Source organism: Panthera uncia, chromosome B4 (genome assembly GCF_023721935.1).
Source record: "Panthera uncia isolate 11264 chromosome B4, Puncia_PCG_1.0, whole genome shotgun sequence".
In the NCBI taxonomy this organism is placed as follows: domain Eukaryota; kingdom Metazoa; phylum Chordata; class Mammalia; order Carnivora; family Felidae; genus Panthera; species Panthera uncia.
The window spans coordinates 44,571,215-44,584,544 of record NC_064809.1 but is presented as its reverse complement, the minus strand read 5'-3'; the positions used below and the strand labels follow the sequence as shown (position 1 = coordinate 44,584,544).

The 13,330-nt window shown below is 37.8% G+C and overlaps 1 protein-coding gene across 1 annotated transcript in view; it reads left to right on the top strand.

Annotated features, from left to right (window-relative positions):
• The window catches only part of LRP6 (LDL receptor related protein 6), a 179,909-nt gene that overhangs the window by 134,574 nt on the left and 32,005 nt on the right, over positions 1-13,330 (top strand). The window contains exons 11-13 of the mRNA XM_049627077.1: positions 1,349-1,533; positions 2,172-2,498; positions 11,421-11,623. Coding sequence (XP_049483034.1) covers positions 1,349-1,533; positions 2,172-2,498; positions 11,421-11,623 — 715 coding nt within the window. The remainder of the gene's footprint in view (positions 1-1,348; positions 1,534-2,171; positions 2,499-11,420; positions 11,624-13,330) is intronic.

The following is a 13,330-nucleotide window of genomic DNA, read 5'->3' as shown; positions in this document are numbered from 1 at the left end:
AAGTTAACAGTGTGAACATACAAACATATTTACCATACCTGTAATTAAAAATAGATCCTTGAAATCACATTAATTCCATTATTACCTAGTCTCCATCTCGTTAGAAGGCCAGAACAAAGATAGCTTCTCTGTGCTGACATGTTGTGGTTGCATTACGGTGATCTTAACTCTAAGCATTAGTTACCACACAGATAAATTTAATAATTGGGACTAAGGACTCCACAGTTTATTTGGCTGCTAGCAACTGTGACATTTGTCTCACAGTTGTTTTTGCTTCTTGTGTGCACGTGCCTGTCAGCTGACAAGTACAAATGCAAACAAAGCCCAAGACTAACTTTAATTTTCAGAAAAGCACGTTCATGCATTGCTACCAAGTCAACCATCAGCTGACAGACTGATGAGTAAATGTCTGTCTTCAGGTATTTGATGAGAGTTGGCATGTGGAGTGCTTTTCTAGTTCCAGTATTCAGAATGTCTCAAAACTAGCACCTTACTAGTTTAGTTGAAAAAGTACTTAGCTAGGGATTAGGTTCTAGTTCTAGCCCTGCCATGTGATGGAGTTGAAGAAATTAGATCATTCACATTTCTTTTATTGCTTTGGCCTCTTTACATCTATAAACAGCCTATACTGTGGGGCTGCTCTGAGGTTAATGTGAAAAACTTGGAAAAATAATATAAAAGCAAGAAAGTATTCTAAAATTTTACAGGGATTATAGCAGTAGTGTTCAGTGCCCAGCCGACACAGTAAGGGGTGAGTCACTGCTCATACACACATAGTATGTTCCCTTGGACTGCACGACCAAAAACATTTCAAACTTTGCTTTTTAGTTCCATTTAAAGACTATTAATTTTTACCTTTGATATACTCCTGCAACTTGTTTTTGGGGAGAGTTGATTATACAAGTTGAAAAATAAGTCTAAAAATTTAAACCTCAAATTACTTGTGTTCAGAAATATGTAAAGATACAAAACTATTTTATGCAGACGTGAATCAGATTCTGAGCCCAGAACTTTAATTTTTTGGTATCTTCTTGAATATTCGTTGCATAAATGCAAGTGCTGCAGTATGGATATCATTAGTTTGTTTCCAGTTTCTGGGTTTTGGATGGAACAAATTCATTGGAAAGACTAAAGAAAGCTGACTCACTTCCTTTTTAGGATATGAGAAAAAATATTTAGGTGAGGGTGCCAAAATAATTGAAAAAATGATAGCCTTGATTTTGCTTTACCAATTTCCTTGATTTAATGTATATTTTCTTTAAATTTATTTAGTTACCATGCATGAATATGACCCTTTTTCCCAAATAATCAAAAGTGACCTGTTACATATCTATTGTTTTGAATTTAGATTTATGTATTGGACTGAATGGGGTGGAAAACCTAAGATAGACAGAGCTGCCATGGATGGAAGTGAACGTACTACGTTAGTTCCAAATGTGGGACGGGCAAATGGCCTAACTATTGATTATGCTAAAAGGAGGCTTTATTGGACAGACCTGGACACCAACTTAATAGAATCTTCAAATATGCTTGGTAAGGTGTACTTCTTTTTTTTTTTTTTTAATCCAGACAGATAGTATGTTATTCTTTCTATACAAAAATCCGTGACTGCTGTTTACCATTGGTTAGATACTATTGACAGAACTTCCTATGAATGTCTAGGTGCTCTGACATTGTATCCTGTTTATTATTATTAATAGTGGGCCAGGTTCTTGGATTCACATCTCTTTATTTTGTGGAAATTTCATTATTGTTGGGCTTGTAGTGGAATTTGTAACTCCCTAGATATTCCTGAAGTGACTTTTTGTACTAGTAAAGTACAGTATATGCATTTCCATCTTTTTATGGAAGGAAGACTAAAAGTTCAACTTACAGACCCTTATGGAGAGAAAATAAAACTGCAGTCAAAACAGACCACTTGGAGTTTAAACAAACTCAGTGATTTATAGCAAGAATATAAGTTTGAGGCATGGGGTCAGACTGCAGATGGATTGATTTCAGAGGACTGGTCTGGTTTTAAAATTGCTGTTAAATAAATTGTTCTATCTTAAATTGCTTACAACTGTAATATTTTATATGTTACAACTTTCTTTCTTTTGGCCAATAAGGCTCTTCTACTCTCACATGTTTCATGCCTCTGCTTTTCCCGTCTACTGCCTTTCTGAAAACAGGACTCAACCGGGAAGTTATAGCAGATGACTTGCCTCATCCTTTTGGCTTAACTCAGTACCAAGATTACATCTACTGGACAGACTGGAGCCGGCGCAGCATTGAACGTGCCAACAAAACCAGTGGCCAAAACCGCACCATCATCCAGGGCCATTTGGATTATGTGATGGACATCCTCGTCTTTCACTCCTCTCGGCAGGCAGGGTGGAATGAGTGTGCTTCCAGCAATGGGCACTGCTCCCACCTCTGCTTGGCTGTGCCAGTTGGGGGTTTTGTTTGTGGATGCCCTGCCCACTACTCTCTTAACGCCGACAACAGGACTTGTAGTGGTAAGCTGTGTCTCCCCCAGTGCAAACTAGAATTCGAGGAGAAAGCAGGATTTTGAAAACACTGTAGTTCATGTTCTTTCTAGAGCTAACAAGTTGTAGAAGTTCAGAGTTGATCATTTAACAAAAGAGAAGGACTAAAGATGGAAAAATGCACGTTTTTGTAACTTAACTGTTTGATGATAGCCAGTTGCTGTTATGGAAAAATTGGTATTGCAGAAAAAATTAAGTCTTTTACTTTTGAGCATTTAAATATTTAGTGCACAATAGCTTCAGTGAGACAGACTATCATACATGCGTGCTATTAAGAATTTATATTTTTCTTATTCGTGTTATATTTATTATAAAGTACAGGCAGTAAAACAGAAAATTTTCAAACTACAACCTCCTTGTCCTTTGAAGTTCATAGTATAGACTAAAGATAAAAAATTTAAGCAAATAAGAGGCCAGGTGGAAAATACATATTTTTCATGTAAATTTATCCGGGTATAAAATAATTGTAAATATCTGGGGAACTAAAGAGCACATGCTCTGAGCATTGTGGGTGGTCACTACTTAATTCCAGTGGATTACCAGATCTTCTCCATTCATCCAGATTTTTCTTGGCTGTAATATCTGCTGATATTTAAATATTAGCAGTACATATTACATATTAAATACACATTAACCACACATACACTGTGCTAATGACATCAAAACATAATATGTAACAAACATTGTTGGCTTGGGGAAACCTGGTTTAGGACTCAAGTATATGTGACGGCCCATGTCTTGATGGATAGACAAGAACAAATTGCTAGATATGATAAACAAATAGAGAATTCGACTGGAAAGGGTAAATTCATGTCAGAGAAGTGTAGGATATGGTTCACTAGGGTGGATGGTAACAAAACTGCTATAGGATATTGGATTAGCTATTAATTATTCAATTAGTCACATATATGACATAATGTAATATACAAAAATATATAAAACATAAAAAGTATAAAATAAATATATTATTCTACATGATATATAAACGTAATGTTTAAATTTAACATAATAATATAAAATATTAAATGATGTGTATAATAATAATAATAGCTATTAACTATTCAGTTCACTATTGAAATTACTTTATTCTGTGACTGAAAGTATAAGAAGTCACATAGGAAAGGATTCAGTGTGTTGTGACACAAGGCTTCAGTTGTGAAAAAGAAAGAATATAAGTTTATAGTTTAATGATTTCATGGAGTCTTTGCCACATAATAGTTTTGAGTTTTACTAAAGTTCCATAAATTTTTTAAGCTTTAAACTTCTCATTTGTAAAATGGGAATAATAATATTAACTACCATGTAAGGTTGCTGTGAAAATTAAGGTATAACATGATTTGATTATTGTGTAGAATGGATTTGAAGAGAGTTGTGGTAGCAGGGAGGTCAGGCAGACTGATGTGGTAAGAGACGTGGCAGTGGTGACAGAAGCTGATGGATTGAAGGTATATTTTAAAGCTAGAATGAACAGAACAGTAGGTTGTACGTGAGGAAGAAGAAGAGAGAGGGGGCAAGGGTGACTTTTAGATTTTTGGTTTGAGTAGTTAAGTAGGTAGGAGATGAGAAGACTAGAGTGAGAAGTTTAATTTTAGGCATGTTTATATCGATTTCCCCATGGGACATTGACATAGATACATTTAATAGATAGATAGAAGAGGGGAGACATGAGGTTGAAGATAAATAGATTTTGGAATTGCCAGCACGTATTAAAATGGGTAAGATCACTTAGGGAGAGGGTATGGAGCTAGAGTTCGCAAACTTTCTGTACAGGGCCAGGGAGTAAACACTTAGGCTTTGTGAGTCATACAGTTTCTCATACCTGTTCAACTCTGTCTACTGTAGCATGAAAGCCATGGACAAGACATTTTTAAAATGTGTCTGAATTCCAATAAACTATTCTAAAACAGACAGCAGGGCAAGATCTAGCTGTGGGCTGCAGTTTGCCAGCTCCTGTTAAAGAGAAAGGAAGGGGTCTGGTAACCTAAGGAATTCTGTCTGAGGAGGGAGAGCTTGCAGTGGACACTGAAGAGTAGCATCCAGAGAGGGAAAAGGAAAAACAGGAGAGAATGGCGGCACCAGAAACAAGATTATTCCAAAACAGAGAACTGTGCTGTATGCTGCTGACAGGCTGAGTTAGGTGAACCCTAAAATAATGTCCACTGGATTTTTGAAGAAGGTGGTGATTAGTAACCCTAAAGAGATTAGTTGCAGGGAAATAATGGTTAAAGATTAGAGTTGGTCAGAATGTGAATGGAGAAAGGGAGAGAGGGGTAGTTGTCTTTTTCAAGAAGTTTGACGTTGAATGGAAGGAAAAAAATAGGAGTAATGACCAATGGAGAATGGAACCAAGGGGGATATGGAAAGACCCTTTGAGATCATTATTGTTTTTACTGCTTATATTTGTGCATATTAGTTGCTGAGTGAAGGCCTGAGGAATCAGTGCCGAGAGTCCCCATATCTGTCTTTGGCTGCCTTTTGGAGATAGATCAACAGTGCTTCAAGTGGCTTTCTATTGTGTACTTTTTTTTTTTTTTAAGTTTACTTATTTTTGAGAGAGAGAGAGAGAGTACAAGTGGAGGAGAGGCAGAGAGATAATCTAAAGCAGCTCTGTGCTGTTAGAGGAGAGCCTGATGTGGGGCTCAAACCCACAAACTGAGATCATGACTTGAGCCACATTCAAGAATCAGGTGTTTAACCAGCTGAGCCACCCAGGTGCCCCTGTTGTGTCCTCTTTTTATAATTAGTACCATTTAATATTTGTGTAGAGATATATTAGAATCCAAGGCAGATTATGAGAGAAATTTATCACAAAGTGCTTGCCTTTAGATACTTTTCCAACATTGTGGGCAATTTACTCCTTGACCTGTGTTTCATGTATGTATATATTTATTTATTTATTTATTTATTTTTCAGATTTTTATTTAAATTCTAGTTAGTTAACACACAGTGCAATAGTGGTTTCAGGAGTAGAATTCAGTGATTGATCACTTACATATAACACCCAATGTTCATCATAACAAGTGCCCTATCTAATACCCATCACCCATCTAGCCCAATCCCCACCCACATCCCTCTATCAATTCTCAGTTCTTTATCTTTAAGATATGGTTTGTTTACCTCTCTTTTTTCTTTTTATTCCCCACTCCCATATGTTCATCTGTTTTCTTTCTTAAATTCCACATATGGATGAAATCATATGATGTTTGTCTTTCTCTAACTGACTTATTTTGCTTAGCATAATACACTGTAGCTCCACCCACATTGTTGCAAATGGCAAGATTTCATTCTCTTTGATGGCTGAGTAATATTCCATTGTATATATACTACATCTTCTTTATCCATTCATCAGTCAGTGGACATTTGGGCTCTTTCCACAGTTTGGCTGTTGCTGATATAATGCTATAACCATTGGGACATGTGTGCCCCTTTGAATCCGTACTTTTGTATCCTTTGGGTAAATAGCTAATAGTGCAATTGCTAGATCGTAAAGTAGTTCTATTTTTAACTTTTGAGGAACCTCCATACTGTTTTCCAGAGTGGCTGTGCCAGTTTGCATTCCCGCCAACAGTGTGGGAGGGTTCCCCTTTCTCTGCATCCTTGCCAACACCTGTTGTTTCTTGTGTTGTTAATTTTAGCCATTCTGACAGGTGTGAGGTGGTATCTCATTTGTGGTTTTGATTTGTATTTCCCTGATGGTGAATGATGTTGAGCATCTTTTCATGTTTGACCTGTGTTTCAGAAGCTAAATCAGATCATGCTGTTTCTCTTCTCAAAACCTTACAATGGCTCCCCATTTCACACAGAGTAAAAACCTAGTTGTTATAATGGGCTACAAGTTCCTACATGATCCGTACCCCTCACTTTGCATCCCTCCCCCTTTGCTTCTCCTGGCTTTCACTGTTTTCACCGTGGCTTTCACTGTTCTCCCCTTGCTTTCTTCATGACACAGCTACCCTAGCCTCGTTGTTTTCAAATATGCCAGTTACTCCCACCTCAGGATTATTGTGCTGCTTATCACCTTTTGGAATGTTTTTCCTGCAAATATTTACATGGATATACTTCATCTCTGAGTCTTTGCTTAATTGTGACCTACACAGTGAGACTTGATCTACCCTTTTAAAATGGCAAATCATCCTTCCACCCTATTTAGCATTGCCAGTGCTGCTTACCTGTACTTTTTCTTTTTCCTGTAACATTTATCATTCTTTGTTACCATATGTAATTTATGTACTCTAATATTTATATACTATAACTTCTTAATTATGTTAATTGCTTTTATTGTCTGTTTATTGGAACATAAGCTCCCTGAAGCAGTGTTTTTGTTTTGTTTTGTTTTTTTCATGGATCTTAGATGCCTAGAACAATGCTTGGTGAGTAGTAATGATTCAAGAAATCATTGTAAAATAAAAGAATGAAGAAGCAGGGGAGGACTTAGAAAGATACATATACTCTTCCACTTATCAGCTTTGTGACCTTGGGAAAATACTTAACCTTTCTGAGTTTGCTTACCTAAAAATGGAGATGATAATTTTGGGGATTACTATCTAGAATGATGAGTGACATGTTGGAGGTCCTAAATAAACGTTTGTTTGTTTTCCTTCCCAATTATCTGAAATAATTTTATTTTCTTTCAAAATTGTGGCTACAGGGCTGCCCCTTAGTTATTGTGATCTAATGCTTGTTTCTTCATGTGTTTATTCATTTCTTCTTCCAATGAATATATATTGAATGTCTGCTACATACTGGGCATTATTTGAGCCAGTGGAAAATGTAGCAGTGAATGAAATAGACATCAGTCTCTGCCCCCATGGAGATTATATTCCAGTGGGACAGATAGTGAACCAAATAAGTAAACTATATCATGGGTTAGATGGAGATAAATGTTTTGGAGAAATATTAAGAGCAAGAAAGGGTGAGGAGGAGAATTGCAATGTTAAATACACTGATCAGAGAACTCCTTACTGATAAGGTGACATTATGTCAAGAATGGAAGGAGGTGAGGAAATGAGTTATGTGGATATCTGGGAGAAGACCTATTAAGCAAAAGAGACAGCAAATGCAGAGGTCTTAGGAAGAAGCATGTCTGGCATATTAGAGGAACACCAAGGGGGCCAGTGTCACTGGATTAGAGTGAATAAAGAGATCAAGTCAGGGAGGAAACAAGAAGCCAAATTGTGTAATCCCTTGTTCAGTACTGAGGTGGTTGGTCTCTATGGCACCTTTGTGCAAATCAGGAAAAAATGGTTTCCTTTCAGCATTTGCAGCCACACAGGTACATGGCTTGGCTAATGAAGTGTGGACTGGACTTTGGTCCCTACTCATGCCCTTGGCACAGGGCACAAGTGGCACAGTCAGAGGTGATGGGCTTGTTGGCCTTGTAGTTTATGAAGTTCTTCCACAAGAGCATGGCCTTCCTTTAAGCTGCAGGTGAACAATTGTGCCTTCAAAAGGAGCTGAAAACCTCCCTCCTACTTAACATCTCATCTGTCTTCATTGTGACAATGTAAAGCTCAGACAGTCTGTATGACAATTTCTCAGAGTACCATTCTGCAGGAGATGAGGGAGTTAGAGGTTACATAAATTAGGTTGGATTTGGGCTTACAAAATTGCATATTCTTTATCACTTTAAGCACTGAATGACAGAATCAAGTCTTCCTTGAAATAAGTGACAACATCAGCTTCCATTAATGTCATATGTAGACTTTTCAAAACAAGCATTTATTTGAAGCCATATTTGACTTTGTCTTAATCTACGTTTCTAAAACACCTAATTGTAGAATCTAATTGAAGGTTAAAACTTGACTCAAAAAAAAAGCAAGTGCCCAGTAAAACATGGTAGGGGCCAAATATATACTTGATTGTTTCCCAGGCAGGAAAAGTTGGCAACTAAAACTCTGGAGTCTAAGCTTCATTGTATGTCTTAGTATAAGTGGTGATTATTCTGTCAGAAACTTAAGAGTTTAGAGCCCCCCTCCCACCCCTTTTTTCTTCAGTTACAAGAAAGCAGTACTGCCAAAAAATAATTCTTAAAAAAAAAAAAAAAAGCTACTTTGTTGTGACATATATTTTTACTACCTAGTGTATGTGTTCTACTAAAATTGCTAAAAGTTGTTAAGTCAGTATGTGATGGAGTTGACTCCAGATAATGGAGGGTTCCAGTGGGAGACTTTCTAAATCTTCCAAGCTAGGTATGGGCTTCTAGCTGGTGAAGAATTTACACAAAGCAGAATTTCAGTGTTGTGAATGTAGCATTGTGTGTCAACTATGTTTCATTTAAAAAAAAAAAAAAAAAAAAAAGAATTTCAGTGTTGTAAATACCAGGTTTCTTTATGAGTAGCAATGAGTTTCTTTGGGAAACTCAAATTAAGCCAATGTACTTTTGGGTATAAATGTAAAGTAAACCAGGGAACCACACTTGATGGAATCGTGAAGAATGGGGCTTAGGTCCTCCTAAGCAAGGACTTCTAGATTGGCCATTTATGTTTATGTCCACGAAAAGCACAAAATTCTACTGGATTTAGGTGATGACTGAATACCAAGAGACTGGAGTATAATTGTGGAATTTTTATATACGTTTTTTTTTTTTTAATTTTTTTAACGTTTATTTATTTTTGAGACAGAGAAAGACAGAGCATGAACGGGGGAGGGTCAGAGAGAGGGAGACACAGAATCTGAAACAGGCTCCAAGCTCTGAGCTGTCAGCACAGAGCCCGACGCGGGGCTCGAACTCACGGACCGCGAAATCATGACCTGAGCCCAATCGGCCGCTTAACCGACTGAGCCACCCAGGCGCCCCTTTATATATGGTTTAATGAAGAGTTTCAAAATACTTAGTAGACTTTGAAGTTGTTGGTAGCACTGTGAAATGCTGTTTCTTTACTTTTCTTTTTCTTTTTTTTTTTTTTTTTTTTTTGTAAGTGAGAGAATATGCAGGGGAGGGGCAGAGAGAGCGGGAGAGAGAGAATCCCAAGTGGAGCTTGATCTCAACCATGAGATCATGACCTGAGCCATTATGTTGTTATCAAGAGTTGGACACTTAATCAACTGAGCCACCCAGGCGCCCCAAATGCTGTTGTTTTCTAGATGTTTTCCTGCATAGTAATCAGTGTCTTAGTCCCGAGGGTTAGTCTCTGTTGCATTTCCCCATTTCATAAATTTAGGACATCAACTTAATATCAGATTAATACATTTTTTGGTAAAAATATAAATACAAGGTTTTTTGTGAAGATAGAGATGATGAGTATAAAGCATTTGTTATTACTAGTTTTGTGTGTGCATGTGTGTGTAAGAGAGCAAGAGAGAGAGAGACATTTTTACTGGCTTTCCTTGCAATTATCATCCACACAATGCAAAATAAAACCTGTAACTGCAATCCATGAAGATTTAATTTCTATTAATACTAACTTTATTACTGCTACTACTGATATAATGAACAGTAGTTATTTTTACTTTACATTTATATAATACTTTACACTTTTTTATTGAGGTATAATTGACAATAATGCATTATTACATTTTTTAATGTTTATTTTTTAAATTTATTTTTATTATTTTGTTTTCATGTTTATTTTTGAGAGAGAGAGAGCATGAACAGGGAAAAGGCAAGGAGAGAGGCAGACACAGAATCTGAAGCAGCCTTCAGGCTCCGAGCTGTCAGCACAGAACCCGATGTGGGGCTCGAACCCACGAACTGTGAGATCATGACCTGAGCTGAAATCACTCAACTGATTGAGCCACCCAGGCTCCCCAATGTTTATTTATTTTTGAGAGAGAAACAGACAGAATGTGAGCAGGAAAGGGGCAGACAGAGAGGGAGACACAGAATCTGGAGCAGGCTCCAGGCTCTGAGCTGTCAGCACAGAGCCCCCTGTGGGACTCAAACTCATGAACCGCGAGATCATGACCTGAACTGAAGTCGGAAGCCCAACTGACTGAGCCACGCAGGCGCCCCCCCTTACATTTCTTTTAATGTTTGTTTATTTTTGAGAGAGCCAGAGCGAATGTGGGGGAAGGTCAGAGAGAGAGGGAGACACACAGAATCCAAAGCCAGGCTCCAAGCCCTGAGCTGTCAGCACAGAGCCTGATGTAGGGCTTGAACCCGGGAACTGAGATCATGACCCGAGCCTAAGCCAGACTCTCAACCAACTGAGCCACCCAGGCGCCCTGAGAGAATCCCAAGTGGGCTCCACACTCACAGTGCAGAGCTCGATGCGGGACTCAAACTCACGAACTGTGAAATCATGACCTGAGCCAAAATCAAGAATAGGGGGCTTAACCAACTGAGTCACCCAGCACCCTTAATTCTTGAAGTATCTTCATATATGTTGTAAAATTCTTACAGGAACTCAATGAACAGGACAAAATAGCTGTAACCTTATTTTAGAGTTGAGCAAACTTTGACCCAGAGAGGTTCAGTGACTTAGTTATGATCAAGTGAGTAGATAATGAGAGAGCTGATACTAAAACCTTTCTTGGAATTTCTGCTTTGACCTATGGAAACCCAGGTTTCCTGCCACCCGCAGAATAGCTTATGGAAGAGTAGGATTATTCACTTGGCACACAAGGAGAATTTTAATATCTTTATCAAATGCTTTATTGAAATCAAGTCTCCTTTTATGACACTGTGGACAAAATGGAACAAAATAGGCTAGGGTTATGACAGAATACCCTATGTCATTGGGTAAATTCATAACTGGTTTGATAGCATAGTGCTCATTAGTGTCACCTTGAGGAGAGTTTCTAGGGACATTCCAGACGGTTTTGTCCTCAGTCTTACCTCTTCAACATCTGTGTCTGTTTTGCATGAAATGTAGACAACAGGTTGATCAGATCTTTGAGTGATACAAGATTTAGAGTAATTGTGTTTAAAATTTGCTCTTTTCTTTCTTTAAGCTCCAACTACTTTCCTACTCTTCAGTCAGAAGAGTGCCATCAACCGCATGGTGATCGATGAACAGCAGAGCCCTGACATCATCCTTCCCATCCACAGCCTTCGGAATGTCCGGGCCATTGACTATGACCCACTGGACAAGCAACTCTATTGGATTGACTCACGACAAAACATGATCCGAAAAGCACAAGAAGATGGCAGCCAGGTAATTCAGGGCTCGGTTCAAATTCTGTTTTTTTTACTATGTAGTTGGACTAACCATCCTCTTTTACTTAATTCTTGAGTGTGTGCGTGCGTGTATGTGTGTGTGCGTGCGCGCACGTGCAGAGAGAGAGAAGAATGTGAAATTCTGGACCTAGAAGCTTTTTTTCCTCCTAATGATCTTTGATCATTATCAAAGATCCTAATTGTTTGATAATGCTGTTGGAATAAAAATTGTATAAGGAAAACTTAGTTCGTATGTTGGTAATGACTTTGTTACTGCCACTCATGTCTGTTTGTTTAGTTTTTTCCATTATGGTTTCATTTACATGGAGTGTTGGAAGCTTTGAAATTAAATAGACCTTGGTTTTGATCTATCTGTGTCACTCACTAAGATTCTTAGGAACTTTTTAGCTGAAAACAATGTAAAGCACATAGCCCATTATCTGTTACATAGTATGTATAGACTCAGTAAATAACAGTTCTATTATTATTAATTATTTTTAAAAGGTTTAGAGGATAAGAAACATATAACACAGTCTTGGTAAAATTAAAAACACCTAAGGATATGTTATCACTAACTTAATGATGGGGGGGCTATTATTTGGTGACTAGGGAGGGGAGGGAATAAAAATATTATCAATATCTTATCTATGCTTACATACCAGTCATGGTTTATATCACAGTTACCCATACTACTTTACTTTCTTTCTGTGGCCAAGCAGTTTTAGACTGGGAATTACTATGAATAATTATTTGTCTTCCTTATAGCAGTGATGTTGAATTTTGAATATATTAGAATTTAGGGAGATTGGATTAAGTTTTGGTATGTCACTAAGGGTGAGGTGATCATGTATTTAGGGGCTGTTGAGGGATCATTGAGAGGTCTAGCAATAGTGGTATATTACAGATGCACCTTACACTATATAGACCAGGACTAACAGACTGATAAATAATAGAAATTATAGCTGTTATTATACAGTCAAGGACACAGCAGATAAATGAGATAGCCTCATTAAGGAATATATTATATCAGCGTTGCCAAGCAAATGAAATATAATTTATTCATATAGAACATTAGAACAGAACCTCCCTATTGCTTTGCTTTGTTAAAAACATTTTTTTTTTTTTTTTTTTTTTTTTTGGTGGTTTGAGGATTGGAGAAGGACATGACTGGTTGATGTGGTTTCTAGCCCTCATTGCTGTGTCTCTGTAAGCGGTTCACACCTTCAGCACTATTGACATTTTTAGGCTATATAATTCTTTTTGTTGTGGAGGTATGACCTGTATATTGTAAGCTGTTTAACAGCATCCCCACCCACTAGATGCTAGTTGTACTCGTATAGATGTGGCAATCAGAAATGTCTCCCCACAGTGCCAAATGCCCCTGGTTGAGAACCGCTGCTTTGGAGGACTTGTAGGGATGTTTCTAGCTGCAGCTGTAGTCACTTTACAGGAGACTCTTGCCACCTTCCCACTCGAATCAATGCACTGTCGGGTTCCTAGAGCAACTAATATGGCCTCAGCTCACTCCTCTGCTACATGTCATAATAGCCAAAGGGGACATTTAAAATGCCTGATAAAAAAGAAGCACATTACCCATAAAAAAAATCTGTTAGTAAGAAATGTCTGGTGAGACTTGAGAGTTCCTTCTCAGGTTTGTACCATGTAAGTGTAAGCTTTGTGAGCGATCACTTCAGGGCTCTCTGGC